This window comes from Hermetia illucens, chromosome 6 (assembly GCF_905115235.1).
Source record: "Hermetia illucens chromosome 6, iHerIll2.2.curated.20191125, whole genome shotgun sequence".
Classification (NCBI taxonomy): Eukaryota; Metazoa; Arthropoda; class Insecta; order Diptera; family Stratiomyidae; genus Hermetia; species Hermetia illucens.
This window is the reverse complement of record NC_051854.1, coordinates 9,067,141-9,087,810: the sequence shown is the minus strand read 5'-3', so window position 1 is coordinate 9,087,810 and position 20,670 is coordinate 9,067,141. Positions and strand designations below refer to the sequence as shown.

Sequence of the window (20,670 nt, the reverse complement as noted above, 5' to 3'; positions counted from 1 at the left end):
GAAACTTCACCCGATGCCATGTGGCTAATAACTGTGGTGACATATTCCTTTCTTTTCATCAACCGCTCGTCGTGGCTGATGAGAAGTCGAAAAATAACGTCCCTCATAGGACCATCGAAAGATGGTGGTAACACATATGTTAGAAGTTCTTTCGTGATGCGCCATATACAGTATTGAAATCATTGCAATCTGCGGCAAGCAGATCATGACTCGCAGTGATCAATAGAGCCTCCAGTTGCTTCCATTCATCGATCTGTTTCGATGATTCCACAACCAGCCAGAGCTTGCACAGTGGGTAGCACCCAAGAAAAGAATATTTTTGATGGTGGCCCGATGTTCTTCAATATTCTCAGACGACTCGTATAGTGTTGGTCAATTGAAACCCAACTGACCTTGGCAAGCTCTGTGCTCGAACAATGTACCACTAATGATGAGGCGGCGAGACCTGAAGAAATCCATAAACTTCCCGCCATTATCGTTACAATTATCAAGGCCGTGTTTTTCCATCAGATGTCTGAGAAAGGTGTTGTCAGAGCCCACTTTGCCAGTAAGATCAACCAACAAATGTCACCTTTAGGAAGCGTCTTTTGAACAGGTATCATTGCTCATAGCAAGCATCCTTCTCCATATTGAAAACCTCCATTGGTACATAACACTGTACAATTGTGATGCTCCTCAACCTGAGTCGAAATCTTAATAATAATAATAATCGTTGGCGCAACAATCCATATTGAAGTGTGTTAGAGCACTTCATTCAAGACCAAAACGGTACACTACAGTATACTGTAGGAAGCAATGTAGTCAGCATTGTGCTCGCCGAGATTATTACCCTGATTTGACTCAGGTACTCATTTTCAGCTGAGTCGACTGGTATCCAACGTCAAATCACGATACAAATCCCACTGCCACCAGTGAGATTTGAATCGCGACTTTCCGTACGATAGCCTTGTGCTCTAACCACTCAGCTATCTGGACACGGACAGTCGAAATCTTGCCCTTCAGAAACCAACTCCAAGTCCTCGGGTTCTCCTCCAAGTCCGAAAACGACTTAGCTACCACTTGGCTTCCAAAGTACAAGATGGAAGGTGGAGAGGAGTACTTTCCAAAGTTAACTTATACACATACTCAAATCCGAGCCTTCGGTGGCTCCTGGATATCGCGCTGCTCGGGAGGGGAGGAAATCCCTCTTCTAGCATTGTTGCAAGATCAAGGAGAGCATGATAAGGCTCAGGTCTCGGAAGTCATCTGACTGGGCTGGGATGACTGGCGAGATGTGCTTAGCAATCTGGCGTGCTATCCTATCTCATGTCCGGTGTTTGTATGATTGTTCTTTACAGGAAGGATATTTTCCTGCATTCTGGACGATTGCCAGGGTCGCTGCGCTTCTGAAGTTGCCAAAAAAGGAAAGTACTAACACCCAGTTGTTTTTGGCTTAACTCTGGAGAAGATTTCATCTGGTGTAGGGCAGGCAGTATAGCTTCCGAATTGGCAGGTTCATTGACGCCTCCAGTCAGGGTTGTGTTCTATATGGAACAGATTCAGGGAACTAGTTTCATGTTATAAAAATCAAGGCATATATTCATATTGCATTTTACAAATAATGTGTATAAAAGCATATGAGTAAATGTTTCCCTTGCCTAAGGCTCGATTCGCAGAAGCAAGTGACATTTTATATAGTGTCTTACGCTTGTTTCCTCATTGAAAATAAATAAATAGGACCTTTCCGTTTGGCCTTTAATCAGGTCATAGAGGGGTCGGAGTCTGGTCTTCTCGAACGCATTATTGAGTTGACTCAATCTGCCAGCTGCGGGGCGAAGGAAGGGATAGGCAAAAGTCTACAAAAAGCCCTGAGCTACAATTATCCTTTCTAGTGTCGCATCGCTTGTAATTAAATCCCTAGCTACTTCTGACAACTGACAATATTTTATTATAGTTCCGCTTTCAAATACAATATTTTGGGAAACTTTTATTGATTTGATCAATATCATGCACCAGAGAAGGAAAAAATAGTTCACGGAATTCTGGTATACCTCTGACCTCAATTGAAAAGACAGAGCTGCATGCGATCAGGTGCCTATTACGGGTTGCGGATAATGACATAACCAGTAGCCGCGAATAAGCAGATTGTTTCCTTTTTGTGTTCATCTTCCTAAATCTATTTTTCCCTTTTGAAGAGTAAACTTCTTTAAAAAAAAATTCACTAACTCAGGTCCGGAAAGTAATCTCGATCTGGATCGGGCAAAAACCTTCCGGAGAAGCGTTTGGAGCCAATCCACCTGCTGCAATTTACTACACCGGATATCACTGGAGCTGATATTTGAATAGCCCTTGAAAAGGCAGGTAACAAGTTTTTGCTTTTGCTTCAGCAATCATAAATTGATAGCCGAGGAACAAAAAGGATGTGGAAAAGACTTTTGCGACCGTAAACAATTTACTAATTGTTAAATCTAAATTGCTGAAGGAATTTGAACGACGTTTGAATCTTATCCTGAAAACATTCTGAAACAAATGTCAGACGTCAGAGAGATATTTGTCTGGCTGAGGCAGGCATTTATCTGACACAGAAAAAAGTTTTGCTTGAAACAGACATTAGTTTGCCTAATGCAGACTCAGACATTTGCCTCACTGATGTGTGAGATGGACACAGATATTTGATGACTGCAGAAAGAGATTTTGTCTAAAACAGACATTCGTCTGTCTGTAAGGTAACTGGTCCGTGACCCATGTGGTTAATGTATTGCTATGTCTTTGTCTTGCTGTGTCTTTCTTGCCTAGATGCTTCCCTATCCTATCCTAGCAGGAGGTGGATGCATCCGAAAGATTGCTTGGCGTATCTATTATACTTATTTGCTCCTCATTTCATATAAAGGAATTATGATGCATCTTTCGCTCAGTGATCCATAACCATTAATACGAAATGAATTTTTAAGGAAGCTCTGCCTTTGGTTCCCGATGCGATGTGGAAAGACATAAACACTTGTGCAATGTGTAAAAGTGACATGATATTGATATGTATAATAGAATGAATTTTGATTGTGGACAAGTGAGTACTTTTCTGCCGTTTGAGTGACCAAAACCAAATTAGATAGAACCTTACACTTTGCTTGCTTTTATTGTTTTGACTGCTGCTACGTGCCCGCATCAAATCGCAGCCATGTGCTCGCAATCACATGGGCGCATACCAATGAACTGCATCATATACACGCCACTTACACCAGCCCTTATGTGCCGAATTTTTACCGTGCAACTCCCATCGCAGTCGAAGATGTGCAATAATTTTCCATCACCATAAAATTTCAAATATGCGACGTTTTTCTATTCAGCTCGTCGATGAATGTTATGAAGTGTGGTGATACCACAAAAGTCAAAGAGGTCAATACCGCTTATTTCTCTTTTGACCAACTTCCAGTTTGAAAAACTTTAAATGCCGCTATATCAACCCTATAAGAACAAGGGAAAAGGGCTCATTATAGGAGAAAAAGAGCTGTAATATCGAATCTGGATTGGAGGTCCAAAAGTTGAAAAAAAAAGGTGAGAGAGCACACCGTTCAAGCACACCAAAATTTATTTGGAATTTTACGATGCTTTTCTTTCCAATACATACTCTAGGGTATCCTCATAGCTTCCCAGTAATCAGCTCATCTTATTTAGCTTCTCTAATGTTCGATTAAGGTTATGGTTCCTCCTTTCTTCTAGGGAAGCTACCATCAGTATATAAGGGACCAAAATAAAATTTTCCATCCATCTCTTCACGGAGGGAAGCGATTATTCTCAAGATAAATTTATCTCCTCGACAATACTCATAAACGAAGACACTTGACTAATTTGCTCCACATATGACCGTCAGATACGACTTTCTTTAAATTCACCGATAAATCTTTTAAATTGCATCAAATTAAAATCTTTCAAGACGACTCTCATAAATTGACGACTTACCTTCATTCACTTTGTAAATCTTCTGCTGGTAGGTGCATAGACTCGGGTAAAAATATTACAACTAGGCCCCCAAATAAACTCCAAGCTGTCAAGAGCGTCATAAGAAGGTGGTCTTCGATTTTAGTCTGAAACGAAACGACGTACATAAAAGATTTATGTTGCTCATAAATTTGATGGGAAAATTAGCTTTGCTATTTGGATTTTCCTGTTGTTCAGAGTGTTGAGGACGAGGATATTGAGATTTAAGTAAGTTATAGTGTTTAAAACTAATTAATCGTTTTAGAATTGTGTCAAAGTGGGGGATGGGGGCTCAGATGGATTCAGATTGGGGCCAGGTATTTTCGTATAATAAAACCAAACAACGGAATTCTATTGGCTACTGGTTTATGATAGTATCTTTTCTATTTAATTCTGCTATTAGTAATACTTACAAGCATTGAAAGATATGGTGTAAGAATCAGAGCCAATCCAGCGGCCACATTGCATGCTCCAACTCCAGCATTTCGAATAGCAGTTGGATATAGTTCTGCGGTGTAGACCGGCATTATCGTATTACCAGCACTTATCGTGAATTTTCCTGTGGATTAAGATAAATTAATTAATTAATTATAATGATTTTTTCGAAACTCCTTTGGTAATTTTAAAAACACATACCAATCATCAAAAATGTAAGCTTGAGCCATAGTATATCCTCCTTTCCTTCTGTTATTGCTGCACATAAACAGGCCAGTCCAGCACAAACGAGTGTCGCACAGAAGAGCCATTTCTTGCCAACCTTCATTATAATGTACATAGCAATACCAATTGCAGGGATTTCGACTAGACCAGCTAGAGCCTGTTTAAAAAGAGAAATTAACCAAATATTGTTAGTATAACAGTAGGAGCTCTACTAGGCTGCAATGAGGACAAAAAACCCAAATTAAAATTCTGAATCGCAGTAAATAAACAATTTTTAAAGAACTTTTGAGTAATACTTCAATGCGAGGCTCAATCTTTTTGTCTTTTTGTCATCATCATCATCATCAACGGCGCAACAACCGGTATCCGGTTTAGGCTTGCCTTAGTAAGGAACTCCAGACACTCCGGTTTTGCGCCGAGGTCCACCAATTCAATATCCCTAAAAGCTGTCTGGCATCGTGACCTACCCCATCGCTCTATCTAAGGCAGGGTCTGTCTCGTCTTCTTTTTCTATCATGGATATGGCCCTTATAGACTTTCCGGGCTGGATCATCCTCATCCATACGGATTAATTGACTCGCCCACTGCAACCTGTTGTCCTGGTATCGCTCATAAATTTCGTCATTACGTAGGTTAGGGAATCGTGCCTCTTGCATTTACATTTGCATCGCGAATCACTTTCTCCAGGGCCAAGTTAAAGAGGACGTCAGATGTATGAAACAGATATTACCTCGATGCCAATCGTCAGGCATATTCGTTGTTCTACACCTTGAACATCAGTTGATGAAGTGCCTGGTGTAGCTGATCACCTCCATATTCAACCAATTCGGCTGTAATTCTATCGGCTTCTAGCGACTTATGATTTTTAAGCCAGTGGATTGCTCGGACTTTTTCTTCTATGCTTGGTGGTGGCAGCATTTCTCCGTCGCCTTCAGTTGACCGGATCTTCAATTCGCCGATATTTTGGTTATTGAGCAATTCATCAAAATATTCAACCCATCGCTCCAGAATGCTCATTCTATCGGAAATTAGATTTCCCTCTTCCGGCAGGATGAGCATCGAAGTGTATAAGACTTCATCCTGCTGATTTGTTGGTAAAACTTCAACGTCTGGTGTGGTTGCTCTCTGTACTTTTCGAGTTCATAGACCTGTTGGCTCTCCCAGGCTGCCTTTTTCCGTCTGTGAAGTCGCTTCTCCGCTCGCCGGAGTTCGTGATAGGTCTCTGCGCATGCTCGCGTTCTTTGAGAATGCAACATTACTCGGTATGCGGCATTCTTCCGTTCTGCTGCTAGTTGACATTAACCGTCGTACCAGCCGTTCTAACTTTTCCTGCGGCTGGGACCAAGTATGTTTGTGGCCGTATCAATGATAACGTTCTTCAGGTGGCTGTGAAGACCATTTGTTGATGCTTCATCTCCATCTCTCTTAGCTGCGGTTATTGCGGCATCCATTTTGCCCTTATAAGTGTTGCGGAGGGCTGTGTTGTGAATGGCTTCAGTAGGCACTCTACCTGATTGTGGGTGGTGTTGTAATTCGAGCCCGGAGCACTATGCAACGAGATAGTGATCCGAGTCTATATTGGCCCCGCTTTATATTCTGACATTCATTAAGGGGGTCGCGTTCAATCAGCACGTGGTCAATTTGGCCGAAAGTGGCCCCGTCTCGTCGGCTTTCCGCGCAAATCAGGTACTTCCAAGAACCATTTCGTGCCTTACTGCTAACTGAATAATCCACAGACCGTTATCATTGGTATCCCTGTATAAGCTATGGAATCCGACGTATCGCTTGAATACGCGCTCCGTCCTTACTTGGCTATTGAAATCACCAAGTATGATTTTGATATCATACTTGGAACAGGTTCGGAGGATCCGCTCAACTGCCTCGTACAAGGTATTCTTCTCCGCCTCTGCAGTCCCATCTGTAGGGGCGTGAACGTTTATCAGACGTATATTTCTAAATGTCCCTCGCAAACGTAGACTGCATAGCCTTTCGCTTATATTTTCAAAGCCGATAACAGCAGGTTTCATTTTTTGGGTGGCTGAACATCTACTGTCCGGATAGCTAAGTGGTTAGAGCACAAGGCTGCCGTACGAAAGGTCATGGTTCAAATCTCATTGGTGGCAGGAGGATTTGAATCGTGTTTGGCGTTGGATACCAGTCGACTCATCTCATCTCAATGAGTACCTGTGCCAAATCAGGGTTATAATCTCGGGCAAGCGCAACGCTGATCACATTGCCTCCTACTCCCACTGTAGTGTACCGAGACGGTCTTGGAGTGCTCTGACACACTTCAACGCCGTAAACCAATATAGATTGTTACCCCAACGATTATTATTATTAAGAAAGCTACTCCGAGCAACTGGGTGTAGTGAATCTTCTCCAGGAAACCCGGTCCCTGTCCGGCACATCTTTTGCAACACTGTTGAGATTGCATATTGGCTGGCTGCTGAGCAGCATTCGGTCTGCGCAGAGAACGCAGCTTCCATGAGAAAATGCGCAAATCGTTATTCCGTTGTCGTTGCTGGATTCGTCATTGTAAAATCCATTCTGTGCATGGCCCCTTCTGTGGCTTCATAACATCGGTTTTCTGTGTAGGGTTGTCAGCCCTACCCAACCCTTAGTTAGTACAAGTTGTTCCGTTTTTATCGTTCTAAACTCCATCCTGTCCGACGCTCCTTCGTAACTTGAGTTTTCCGAGTCGGGTTGTCAGTAATACCCAACCCCTAACCCGGAGGATCAGCTGGTACAATTTGTTCCGTTTTTAGGCGCGGTAGACTTATCTTCATCCTTTTCCGTCTGCAATTTGTCACTAAGAAAGAACTTCCAGAGACCACCACGTGGAGGTGGAGATAGGGTTTGGTAGTAGAGCTGTTTGTGTTGTTTCAGCAGATATTTATCAGATTTTATGTTCCATCATGGGTACCAATCCACGTTTCGCCCTGGGACCTATACTACCCTTTTACCAGGCCAACTATCTCGGTTTCGTGGCTATGAAGGTGTCAAAGGCTGTTTTATGGATCCAGTTCCTGGTTCGATTTTACGTTTCTTCGACATTCGCTTTCAGTGAGAGTGGAAAAATGGCGGTGTCATATGAGAATATGGTCCATCTGAGTCTTACTTTTCCCACTATAAAATGTAGGAAGATGAAACAACCCTTTTAAAAGGCATATATTGACATGTGTAAGATCGTGAGTGGGAGAAAATCGACGGTATGCTGACCATCGTCATTCCGTGTACCGAAGTTTTCACCTCCGATTGCTTTCTGCATTTTTGCTAATATGGCCATTGAGGTTAGCCAGAATTATGAGTGTCGGTGGCAGGCGTTACAGGTCTTATGTCAACTAGTTGTCAAATGGCATATTTTTGGACGTTGAGTCGACCTGCCTTTAATGCGTAAGCGGCAATTAAATGAATCGTGCGGTTAGCTAGGTAGTGAGCTTATTTTTCGACAGGATTCATCTTCCCACTTTGATTAAGGTGGACGCTCTAATATTTTTCCGAAATTTGTTAAATGGCATGATCAAATACTTCGTTCAAGACTTCTAAATAAGGATATGAATTGAAATTTAACTGTTGGCCGAAGGTAAAAGGAAAGGGAATGGGAGGCGGTGGGAGCTGAATTAAAAGTGGATGTGAATTGGAAGTTTAGTTTAGTAGAGCCATTTTTTATTGGGGGCAGCTGCAGGATTACCCGCTCGTTAATGTGAGAGGATGATTTCGTTTTGGATGAGTTGAAGGAAAAATTCAACTTTTTTTTGGGAATTGGGGAGTCCTAAGTCCGCATCCACTTGATGCCGGGTCGGGTCAAAAGGACACGGACTTCTCTTTTTGAGTTTAACACCCAAGGTTAAAAAATTAAAAGAGGGACGGAGACGGCTACGGTTTCGTACCAGGGCAGAGGCGGCTCGCAGATGTTAGACACTACCTTTTATAATCCGCAAATCAAGACATTACTCGTGGAATTTTTTGACTACCCTGTCTTAATATTTTCACAAAGGGTAGTCGTTAAACCATTTCTTTTGTTTACTATCTACTATTCGTCTATGAACCCTTCCATGCCATTAACCCCAGGACAAATATTTCGAATTCCTTTCTCTGAATGAACTTACCAAATCAATATACACACAACACCATGTAGTCCCGAATAAATCAGTTCATGAGCCATTTATTACAGTTTTGATATTCAATTATGGCTTGTCGCTCATAAATCTACCCACAAGAGTCGTCATAAATCTAAGCACATGCTCACGGTACATACAAACCCTCCGACATACATCCACAGATGATGACGTCAGAAGCAAATCAAAAAAGATCCAATCAACGATAGTCTGGACTAGCTTGTGAATGCCACTCTAGCTTGCTGACTTCACATGATTCTACGACTTTCTGTTTCTTTGATTTTCGGGGGACAATGCAACGTCCCACGTCCAGGTTGTAAATAAATCAGGACATCATGATGGCAATGACGTTTGTCTCGCAAAAAAAAAATTGTTTGAGCTGCGAATCGGGAGGAATACCATGAGTATTCCGTGTCTGTCAGTCAGTCTGTATTGGATCTGCTTTTTTTTGCTGGTGTAGATTTTGGATGAGAGCCAAACATGTGGTTTGATGTAGTTTTGACTTCTCATGTTGTGAGTTTCTAAACATATCTTGTCACATTTAATGGGGTAGTTTTTTAAGTGGGAAAGTTTTAGGCTGTTAAGGTAGCTCTTTGTACCTGATTCATGCTCAAAGAATAGCTAGGCATTGACCTCCATTTCTTCGTTTTCCAACCCCCAGTTTTATATAATTATTTCAGTGCAATGCAATCATCCGTAGATAAATGGTGACAATCCAATTCCAGAAATGTGTCCTATTTTATGGCAACAAAATACTTCTATATTCTAACAATGGAAAGTGTGGTCGATCTTTGCAAAAAAAATTGATTTTGAAAAAAAATCCCAGTGAACCACCTTAAATTCTATGACTTCACCTATTATAAACCACGGCATTTTGATCCACCCCTTTATTTGTTTTCCTCCAATTCAAAATATTTAAGAAATTTGTTGATAGTATGAGTTTATAATAAAATTAATCTAAAAAGACAATATTTATGGCATAGCAAATTCATCATTCAGTTCTCAGAGGAAGTCAGTGAATGTTATATTTTTACATCAAAAGGATAGGAAGATTCGAAGGCCTAACATTTTCAGAGACCTTATTGTATTCGAGAAGAACAATGGCACCTTGTATATTCGCTATGAAAATAAACATGAGCAATTCATCAGATATTACGTCCCCATGTGACCACTAGCCACGATGTACCAAAAGAAAAAAGATGAGAGGCTCGTATTCGACCCATATACCCATGAAAAACCATGGTCTTCTGGTCTGAAGACAGCGGGAAAACCTTTTTGAAATTGCTGACATGGAGTAGGGGTGGTTGTCTAAATTATGCCTACTGTTCTGTGTAAATTGATCTTATGGTGATATAAGCTCAGGATTCAAGTATAAGCAAAGAATTCAAACAAGAGGTTAAAAATGTTCGAAGTAAGTGAAATAACTAACCACTATAGCTCAAAGATAAAATTACACTTTTAGTCTACTTTGACCTCGGTCATTGTAATTTTCAAGCTAAATAGTGTCATAGCATACTTGAGAGAGATCTTCCCAGGCAGAGCGAGTAGGCAGTGAATCTAATAAAGGAGAATGACCGCGAGAATAATTTTGATATCTTGGTAGTTTGCTCGACGAGGACTAGACAGATTTTCGTCAAGGATTTCCCTTTGTTGGTCCTATATGCCTCATGAATCATAATAGGGTAATACCATTTGTTTTTCATTGATTTCGCGATTTTTAGGATCATTAAAAAGTCGATGATCAGCGATTCTATAAAAAAAAGCACTATCACTGGGACATGTATGTGCCCCCCTTCAATCCTGTATGGAGCATATGAAGAACCTCATCGACCGACGAAGACGTGAAACCTCGATTGGTATACTACTACATACACATTTATCTTGTCTGGGGATGTTTTTGTTAAAGTCTACCGACCCATTTTTGTAATGGATTTAGATAAAATTTGAACCTCACAAATGAATAGCATCAACTTCAAGATCACCCTGAGGCGGGGATGTTTGCTTCGGAGATACGTGACAGAGCGCCTGCATCTATGTTTTCCTTGCCGGACACCTTCTGGATGTCTGACGTAAACTGGCTTATAAAGCTCAGGTGTCGAAGCTGACGAGGGGATGCTTTGGCGGTTTTTTTTGTTTCAAAGCATACGTGAGAGGCTTATGGTCCGTGAACACTGTGAACGGCCTGCCTTCGAGGGAGAAGCGGCGAACAGTTCTCGATCATAGGTACTGTAGTTCGGTTGAGCGGGGATCAACTGCTTAGAGAAGAAGCTCAACGGCTGCCATACCTGATTCATCTTTTGGTGAAGAGCAGCACCTACTGCGATGTCAGAGGCATCAACAAAAACGGCTAGGGGTGCATCTTGTAGAGGAAATGCCATGAATGTATTGTCGGCCAGTTGTTGACGGGATTTGTCAAACGCGTGGACAGCCTCTTCAGACCACACAATCTCTCGTGTGTCCTTTGTTTTGGGGCCACATAAGTACGCGTTCAAAACGGACTGGTGTTGGGCTGCCTTGGGCAGGAAACGACCATAGAAGTTTAGCATGCCCAAGAACCTCCGCAATTCCTTCGCAGTATTCGGACGCCGGAAGCTTGTAATTGCTTGCACCTTGTCTGTGTCGGGCTGTATTCCTTCAGGGGAAATGGAGTGGCCGAGGAATCTCACCTGTGTTTGAAGGAACTTGCATTTCTTAACGTTTAGGACTAACCCGGCCTGAAGGAAACGTTGAAAAATGCACTCGAGGTGGGCTAAGTGCTCGGGCTCAGTGGAAGAAGCGACCAAAACATCATCCAAGTATACGAAACAGAAATCGAGGTTTCGCAGGACCGAGTGAATGAACCTTTGAAAGGTTTGCGCCGCATTGCACAATCCGAAAGTCATCCGGGTGAAGTCGAAGAGTTCAAATGGTGTGCATATTGGCGTCTTTCGTATGTCTTCTGGAGCTACAGGGATTTGAATATATGCCTTGGCTAAATCCAAGGTCGAAAAGGTGCGGTAATTTCCGAGATGATACGCAGTCGTGGATGAGCGGAATTGGATATCGGTCTGGAACAGTCTGTGCAGTTAGCCTTCTGTAATCCCCACAGGGGCGCCATTCGCCGTTTGGCTTAGGGACCATATGCAGTGGGGAAGACCAACAGCTGTTTGAAGGTCTACAGATACCCTGTTGAACAAGTTGCTCAAATTCTTTCCGCGCAATTGCCAGTTTCTGAGGTGGTAGAAGACGCACCTTCGAGAAGATCGGGGTACCAGTGGTGTTAATGTGGTGCTGAACATTGTGCTCCACTGGTTTGGAGAGACTACACTCGGTAGTAATCTGGCTGAACACGAGAGTCGATAATGTCCTCTAAAAGTATGGAAAGATTGTTACTTGGATGAGATGCCATTTAGCCAGACGAATTAGGGTTGGTCTTGGGATCTATAAGAGACTTGTTTTGCAAGTCCACCAGCAACCCATAGTAACACAAGAAGTCTGCGCCTAGTATGGGGAAGCTCACATCCGCCAGGATGAATCGCCACGAAAACGTCCTACGCAAGCCAAAACTTACGTCCACTTGCCGATACCCGTAGGTGTTAATTCGGAAGGAATTTGCTGCCGCCAGTTTCAACGGTTCAGGAAATAGCCGATGGTGCCGGGGTACGGGAAAAAGCGAAACCTCCGCACCAGCATCTACGAGATAAATGAGCCTGCTGAGAGTGTCGTAAATTGTTAGGCGACGTGGCGCTGCATTCTGGGTGGCCGTCGCCAGGACCCCCCGCGAACCTAGTTTTTTGAGGTAGGCGCGAATTTACACGGGATCGTAAATCTGGTGGCTTTTCCGCCGAATCTGCAATCTGCTTCAGTCCGTAGGTCGTCCTGACGACCTGCTACCTGACCTATTCGAGCAAAAGACCGCGAGCGACTCGCAATCTGGGGCCCGAACGCTGAGCGTCCAGCGTCGCCCTCATTTCAGCCATACTGGTCACTAGAGCGGCTATCTCAGACTTCAGCTCGCCAACTTCTTCAGAAGGCTGCACCTTATCGGCCGCAGCTGCCCCCGCCTCCAAAGAACCGGAGACGCACGCGAGGACCGCCTGGGTGCTCTCCGGGAGTCGTCGCAGCCAGAGTGATTTCAACAAGTCGTCGTCGATCTTGCTCCCATCCAATTGCCTCATTTCGCGAAGCAATTGGCTGCGAGTTCGATCGCCCAACGACAAACCTACCAGCAAGTGATCCAGCTTAGCTTACTCACTTACCGACAGGCGCTTGATCAACTCGGTCTTCAACCTTGTATAGGAGGCCGATTTCACAATGTCGACCACCAGGAGGATGGACTCCTCATCGAGACCCATGATCGCGTAGTTAAATTTGGTCGCGTTCGCCGTTATATCGGACATCTGGAACTGCGCTTCCAGATGGAGAAACCACAGTTCCGGATTCCGGAGGGAGGGATGCGCACAGCGAGGGCGGTCACCTGAGGGTCTGATGGGCTTGCCGCGTCTTTATTGTCAAGCGACATATCCAAAGCTGATTTTCCGACGTGAGTTTTTGTCGAAGCCGCGGCGATACCGAATTCTCTAAGGCCCTACTTTGACCACAAATGCCCGCACGAACGAAACAGAGACACCAACGGGCCTGGAAACGTCATCGAGCTCGTGCGCTCTTTTATAGTTGCATTGGAATAGTACATGGCAAACAAAGGCAAGGGATTTTTGAGATGATTGAATTACAAATACCCATCAATTACTGCAAAAATATCTGAAACCATTGTAATATTAAAATCGCTACTACTCACCGAATTCAAATAGACATTTCCTCCAAATGTATTCATATTAAGAATGAGGCCATAGTACACAAGGTTCATAGTGAACCATATACACAGGAAGCAAATCGTAATAAGTCGTAAATATTTCGACTTGAACAGCATTATGAATCCTTCCGATGAGGTTTCTTGAATCGGTGGTTTCAAAATCTTCTCGTAATTCTCCGGCAGAGTGCATCCATTAAATGCAGCTATTTTTTGAATAATCTCCTTCACCTCTGGAATGCGTCCTTTTACTAAAAGCCATCGTGGCGATTCTGGCACTACGAACCTGTGAATTTTGGGGTGAAAATAATAGTTTCATTAGTATTGAAAAATTTTCCTGCAAAACTTGAGAACAAGAAGGATGTCCTTAAAGATACTTACCATAGAAAACATAAAAATATTCCTGGTATTCCGATGCACAATTGTAAGGTTTTGTAGTCTTGTGTTAAATAAGCGATGCCGGAAATCATCATATATGAAACTGGCAGTGGAAATAAGTTATACATGCCGGCAATAGTTCGCCATTTTCCATCGACGTATTCAATAGCAAGAATAAGTCCAGCATAAGTTACAGAAACGGACACCAAACCGAGTAGGGTCCTTAGGGTTAAGTACAATTCGAATGAATTAGCAAAATAAAGTGCAATGCCTGTGGGATATCCAAAAAAGGAATTAATTGAGAAAATTTTCGCCACAGTTTCAATTAAATTAAACATATATGGTTTGTTTCAACTATTCTCATTCACTCCCCTAGAATGCAACATCGAAAGGGTGGTCATCAATTAATCATATGAAAAAGTAATTAGCTCCCTAAGCTCATTTGCTAACAACAAAGTATTACAATTTACAGTTCGCTACGAGAAAACTAAACACAGTTCATAATTCACTCCCCTAAGAGCATTATTGTTCTAACAAAATAAGACATAATACAGCCACATATTAACCACAAGGCCATAAACCACCCCATCAAATGCCCGCCCAATCGCAAAAACTATGAAAACCAACCAAAAAAAAGTCGTCCCTTTCATACCATCACTCACCGAATATTGTCTGCAGCACTGCTGATATGAAGAGCATCATCTTTCTTCCAAATTTGTCCGATAAATATCCACTTATGATGCCACCGGTTGCAACCCCCAACAGAAAGAACATCTCGGCTACATTTTTGAGGTATTCCTTATCACAGACCAAATTCCACTCGGACGTCCATGTATTTCCTAAATTATCATTTTCATCGAATTCCCACGACGTACACTGTCTCAATGTTGAATTCTTAGGAATGTCTAGAACACCATCCTTTGTGGGTTTCATGCGGGCGGAGAAAGTGAGAGTGGGAGTTAAGTGATAAATACATCCCCTTGATATATTATGGATGCTGGAGTTTAATTTCGCTTGAGGAAGGTCCGGACGGGACAGATTGTTATCGTGTTCTTTGTAAATCGTCAAAAGGAGTGTCGAAATTTGGGATTTGGGAAAAGGATTTTGGTGGAAAATGTTGAATTTTTTTCTTTTTAAGGATTTAGTGAAGGTTACTTGACTTATGCTATTTCTTTTCAGTGTGTGTGTGATACCTTTATACTATCGGATGTGACTTTTTGCCAATCAATTTGTAGGACATGACAATTGTCCTGTGATCTGCTAACATTTCGCCACACATCGACGGGCGTTGTGTTTAAATGGCTCGGTCGAGAACACCAAAAGGACTTGTGTGCTGCCTGAAAATGTACAGAAGAAAGAAACATTTTAAATTTTTAGATGTTTAGAATATTCATTTTATTTAATTTAATGCTTTTTTCGAAACGTCAATTTGTGATAGAAAACGAAGGGACTTGAATTTCTTTTTCGTAAATAATTCTATTCTCATTTCCTTTAAAAAATGCTTAAAAACCATCCAAAGACGCTGTAGCGTGCACTGTAATCAGACCACGTAAATTCGCATGTTGGACAGTGAAGCTCTACGGCCACAGTAACACCCTAAATGAAGTGCCTCTGAAACCTCTGGGTCATGATCCAAACCCCGAGCATAAGATGGTCATACCCTCCAAAGCTTTGTCCTCAGTAGTGACAACCTGTAGTCTGGTGTGACAACGCCAGGACTCCCTCTCTTTCTTCTGAGTTTCCGGTCATAGGGACATTGAGGGAATGAACGAGTCGACTGAGTGACTAAGGGGGCTCTGTTCACAGATGCGAAGGCTTACCACAAGTCGAGGAAGATTTGGCCCTCCTGTAACAAGATCCAATTGCGAGAGCTTTTGGGCCAGATTTGTGAAAATGGTATCATGTATAATCATTCCCTACAATCCGCTTTGCAGAAGCTGCAAAGAGAAAGGCTGGGAAATTTCCCTAGCAATTGCCCAGCTCTAGTTAGAACGAAGCTGCGGATACTAAGAACACAATTCATGGAGGACCTCAAAGATATCTCTAGTTGCAGGGCAGGGAGTTTCCTTCATAAATGCTGCTAAATGCCGGCTTGATTCTGCTCCCTTTGCTCTTATCGTGGCAGACATGGTCTAAGGAATTTCGGAGCGACTATTGATACTTGCTTACATATATTCGGAGAAAAATGTTTAGACCTGCCCCTTGCATGTATGGAGGCATGTCTTTGATTCGAAATAAAATGATGTTTTTGATTGCTCATTTTGGAGCATCCCTACCAAATTTTGAGGTGAGTAAAACAGTATCAGGGGCTTAACGAATATCGCAAAAATGGAACAAACCACACAGGTCATGCAAGTGATGTCTCCCCAAAATTCATAAAAGATTAATTGAGAAGAAACAATCAAATTTTCTGAATATTTACACGGGGCCAACAGGCAAACATTCTCTCTGTGGAAAAGCAAGTAAGCCAAAGGAAACAAGCAAAGTTGTTGAAGAACTGACGTCTGTCTTAATCACTGCAAAGAAGGTAAATCTCCAAAGCAATCACAGAAAAGAAAGAAATGATGATTACCGTTTAGTTAGGTAGTTGCCTAATAAGATGGCAGAGAGCCTTCTCTGTAAAGTGAACAAATCCTCTCCACAACAGGCTAAGGCGTGGACTAACAAACAAGAGATCGCCATTCAATTTAAGGACATTGACGTCGGTATGACTTATGTAAGTACCACATAAGGAAGAAGGAAGGAAGGAAGGTCTTGTGGGTTCCTCAGCTCTACACCTACAGGCAATCTTCTTCCACCTAAAATGAGCTCAGGACAGAGCCCACTTCTGCAAGAGGGGCGCTGGAATGTCGGGTCATTGAGGTAAATATGTTTGCAAAAGTGCTGTTAGGAAGCCATTATTTCCACTGCGTGGCTGTAAAAAAGGCAGAAGAATTTATGAGACAAATAACTGTTGTAACATGCGAAAATGCCATGCCGAAACGCTGGGTACTCATAAATAGGGGAATATTACCGGAAGGATGTGATGGTGGAGCTGTAGGTGGGGTGCATTCGATGACGAAGAATTTACGAGGAGAAACGGAGGGAGACAGAACTTCGATGAGCCTCTGGAAGCGTATACAAACTATTGCAATAGACTTAAGTAAGCCATACACACCAGTAAGCGGGTTGCATGAAATAACTGTGGAATATATACACCACTTCCATTTAAATTTTTTGTAGATTACATAGGATTAGATTAGACAAAATTTTTAAATAAAAATTGCAATGACAGGTGAATTAAAACATCTTCTCTTCCGTTGCTTGACAATGGAAAAAAACGTCGACTGCTTGGATCCGGCTACTCATTGAATATCACTCCGCCATAGCATACCGCCCCAAGCTGAAACCGTGGGTCTCTCTGTAAGAACGGCTTTATTCTGTCCAAGCAGACCGCGTTGGGCTTGCCTCTAACGTCCAGTCTCAGCGAGTCATCTATATACTGAAGTACCTTATAGGGGCTCTCATATGGTGTTTACAGCGGCTTCCGGGTGGTGCTTCGAGATCCTTACGGGGTGAATACCGGCTGTGAGTGACAAAATAACGGAAGTGGTTTCAATTCGGCAACATCCTCCCGTGGCAGCCACAACAATCTAGGTAGCAAGGTCGTGCACTGAGCGAAGTACTTCTATACGGAAATCGGTCGGAATATATGGCCTAAATCCTTTTCCAGAGATATTGCGACAGGGTAAGCCGATGATAGGAAAATCGTTGAACTTTATGTGGAGTCCGACCGTAGGCACTGAAAAACTGCGTCGTACTTCTGGATCGCAACGATTGCCAGAAAATCGATTGCGACGGGGGTATTGATCCTTGAGATCTGGGTTATCTTTACTAAACACGTATTGAATGCCCGAAGTAAACTGGCTAATGAAGGTTAAGCGCCGAATTTTACGAGGGTAAGTTTTATTGAAATCGTCTGAGCATACATGCGTCTGTAATCTCCACAAGGTCACAAGATGGAGCGGAGATGATCAACAGCTGATGTACATATACCCTCCTTAAGCAGTTGTTCAAACTCTTCTCCTACAATACCGAGCTTCTGGGGTGGTAAACAATTCACCCGCTACCATCGAGGCCATATTAGTCGTGAAAATAGCCATTTCTCTCCGCATTTCTGCAATCTCCACGATTTCGCGAAATACTTTCGCGATCACGGGACACTTGTGTGCCTCGTTTATATTATCGGCCGGCGCTACCAACACTTCCAGGGAGCGGGTGTCGTCACACGTTAGTACGGCCTGCATGCCCTTTAGCTAGCAACAGTGAGCGCCAAGCGTTGAGTAGGATCCCTCGCGCAGAATATTGGCAACGAGCGCGATTGACTCCTTACTCAGGCAAACGATAGCTTGGCTGCATCTGCATCAATTGTGACTCCTGCCAACGCAAACTGGGGCTCTATTTGGGGGAACCAAGCCTCCGATCCGACATATGGGTGCCATATTGGCAGCCATGGGTGCAGACGGAGGGTCTTACATTTCTTGCGGGTTATAAGAAAAAGAACATCTAAACGAGTGAATTAACAATTTAACGAAAATACCTAAAACAATACAAAATCATATCCTTTGCCCAGAAAGTTCGTTTGGTCGCGAGTGTCAACACCCTTCCCCAGCAGTTCTTCTTTGAGTAGTTTTCCCTTATTTTTCTTTGCGTTGGATCTTCTTGAGACGATAGAATTTCGTATGCTCCAACTCGCCGAGTTCGGATACAATGTACTGAAGGGTAGGCTCGATAAGCGGGATGATAACCTGCTCGATGGTATTCACTCTCCAACTGGTAATTTTGATGATTTCATCCTTCAACTTTCCAGCGATACCAATCCAATGAACAATTTTACAGCACTTTGATAATTTTTCTTCAATTGGGCCAGCTGTTGACCTCCAAAAGTCAAACAACGACATAACGACTTGCTTTTTATTATCAGGCCGACTTTCTGTGTTCATCGTCTTAAACATGGTATTAATGTTAGTCCTACTACACCACCGCCGCATTTAAGGGCCGACTTGTAAGGAGCAACTCCATGCACTGAGTCAACTATATGCGCGTAACTGCCACTATAAAAGTGTTAGAAGGAGGCAGCGGCAAATAATCGAACCGAAAACACACCTTCTGGGGATTTTGTTGTGTGGCTGGTTATAGTTGTGTAGTTGTCATCCGTGTTCTCATGAAACAAGGTAGCTTCCGGTGAGGCTTCAAAGTAAAAGCCGGTTCCCACTAGTGACAGACTCGTACTCCCTACGTGCAATGTAACACGCCCATTATAATGCAGATGAACTAGCGTTAAGAAACTCTCTTCCCTTTTTCCCTTCTGCTCAAGCTTCTGTTGTATGTTTCCTGCAACGGATAGCCGCGTTTAACATATACCCATGCACGCTCACTGGTCAGGACCAACTGACGTAATTAAATGCACCTTTGAAATCTACAAAAAAGTTAAGAAAACGCGCAATAAAGTTTTTCATCAAAATATATCAAGATGATGTCCGAAGAGCTCTCAGCTCGAAAGCCATACTGCCTGTCTAACATCAGATGAAACTTTTTCATCTTCAGGACCTTCCCAAAGGTCAGGTGAAGAGATACGATTCTGCGTGGCCGAGGATTATTCTTATCTTGCTCCGGAAACTTGGGATGCACAGCGTTCCGATAGACAGCATTCATTCAAATACCTGACATGAGATGGGGTCAGACAATTTTGCAAATCTCGCCAGTTACCCCGCCCCAGGCAGGTATTTTGCGGGTCCTGCGCCTTGCCATGCTCTACTTGATATCACAACACTGTAAAGCAGGAGTTTCTTCCACCACTTCAGTGTGATTACTTGTGAACACCGAAAGCGCCGACCATGTAACAACTCAGCATTGATTCCCTATTCACCTTGATGGCAGCTAAGTCGGCGCTTCTGTTCCTTTTGTATGATATATTCTATAGACCCTTTCCTTAGGGGAAATTATAGCGAATCACTTCGAATATTCTTCCTTAGTATTCCTTTATAAAAAGGCGCACCTCGTGGCTCGTGACACATCCGAACTCTCTGCAGCGTCACAATCCATCAAAAGGGAGGGATATTATGGTCGAAAAAGTGAGTAACATAATGGATGAATAACTACTTCTTGAGATGATAATACATTTGTTTTGGTTTATGCGGAGTTAACTATATTTCTAGTACTATAATTGTTAGTTTGGGAACTGCTTTTCACCGGAATATGGATTTTTCAGAAGGTTGCCCCAGTGGTAGACATTATACACGCGATTTGCTTTGTTCTAAAATGTTGCTGTCATTTGCTCCATTTTTTGGATTTGTCGAAATTAAGAGTAATTTCTCAAAATGAAAAATTGGAGCCAACTGTCCCACTATCTCTCTGCTTTACTTTTCTAGTTTTCTTTTCTCGAAAATTCAAATCTACAAAATTTCGCCCCATTTCACTTCGCCACCACACAGCTCCTCAAGTGTGGCTGTAACACGTCACCCTTCAATCATTTCCCATGAACTGCATACATCATTCATTCCAACCAGCGCTAAACTAGAAGCAAAAGAAAATTCCCATCAAATTTGCCTTCTTGTCACAACCCATTAAATCCCTTCGTTCATTTGCTCACCGCATCTAAAATCTTACTCACTACGTACTAATCGAAAAAAGTCTGAAAACTTCGGGAACACAGCAGAGCGTTACGTGTGGAAAATTTCGTATCTGACACGTTTCACTTCGAAACAACTGAAATCCTCTTACGCGAAGAAA

At 42.7% G+C, this 20,670-nt stretch overlaps 1 protein-coding gene across 2 annotated transcripts in view; it reads right to left on the bottom strand.

Moving 5' to 3' along the window:
- LOC119658794 (organic cation transporter protein) overlaps nucleotides 1–20,670 on the bottom strand; it is a 126,390-nt gene that overhangs the window by 4,473 nt on the left and 101,247 nt on the right. For both annotated transcript variants that reach the window (XM_038066511.1, XM_038066512.1), the window contains exons 3-9: nucleotides 15,093–15,236; nucleotides 14,562–14,817; nucleotides 13,903–14,170; nucleotides 13,510–13,807; nucleotides 4,591–4,771; nucleotides 4,368–4,513; nucleotides 3,937–4,061 (exon numbers count right to left, since the gene is read on the bottom strand). In XM_038066511.1, the coding sequence (XP_037922439.1) occupies nucleotides 3,939–4,061; nucleotides 4,368–4,513; nucleotides 4,591–4,771; nucleotides 13,510–13,807; nucleotides 13,903–14,170; nucleotides 14,562–14,817; nucleotides 15,093–15,236 (1,416 nt within the window). In that variant the 3' untranslated portion in view covers nucleotides 3,937–3,938. The remainder of the gene's footprint in view (nucleotides 1–3,936; nucleotides 4,062–4,367; nucleotides 4,514–4,590; nucleotides 4,772–13,509; nucleotides 13,808–13,902; nucleotides 14,171–14,561; nucleotides 14,818–15,092; nucleotides 15,237–20,670) is intronic.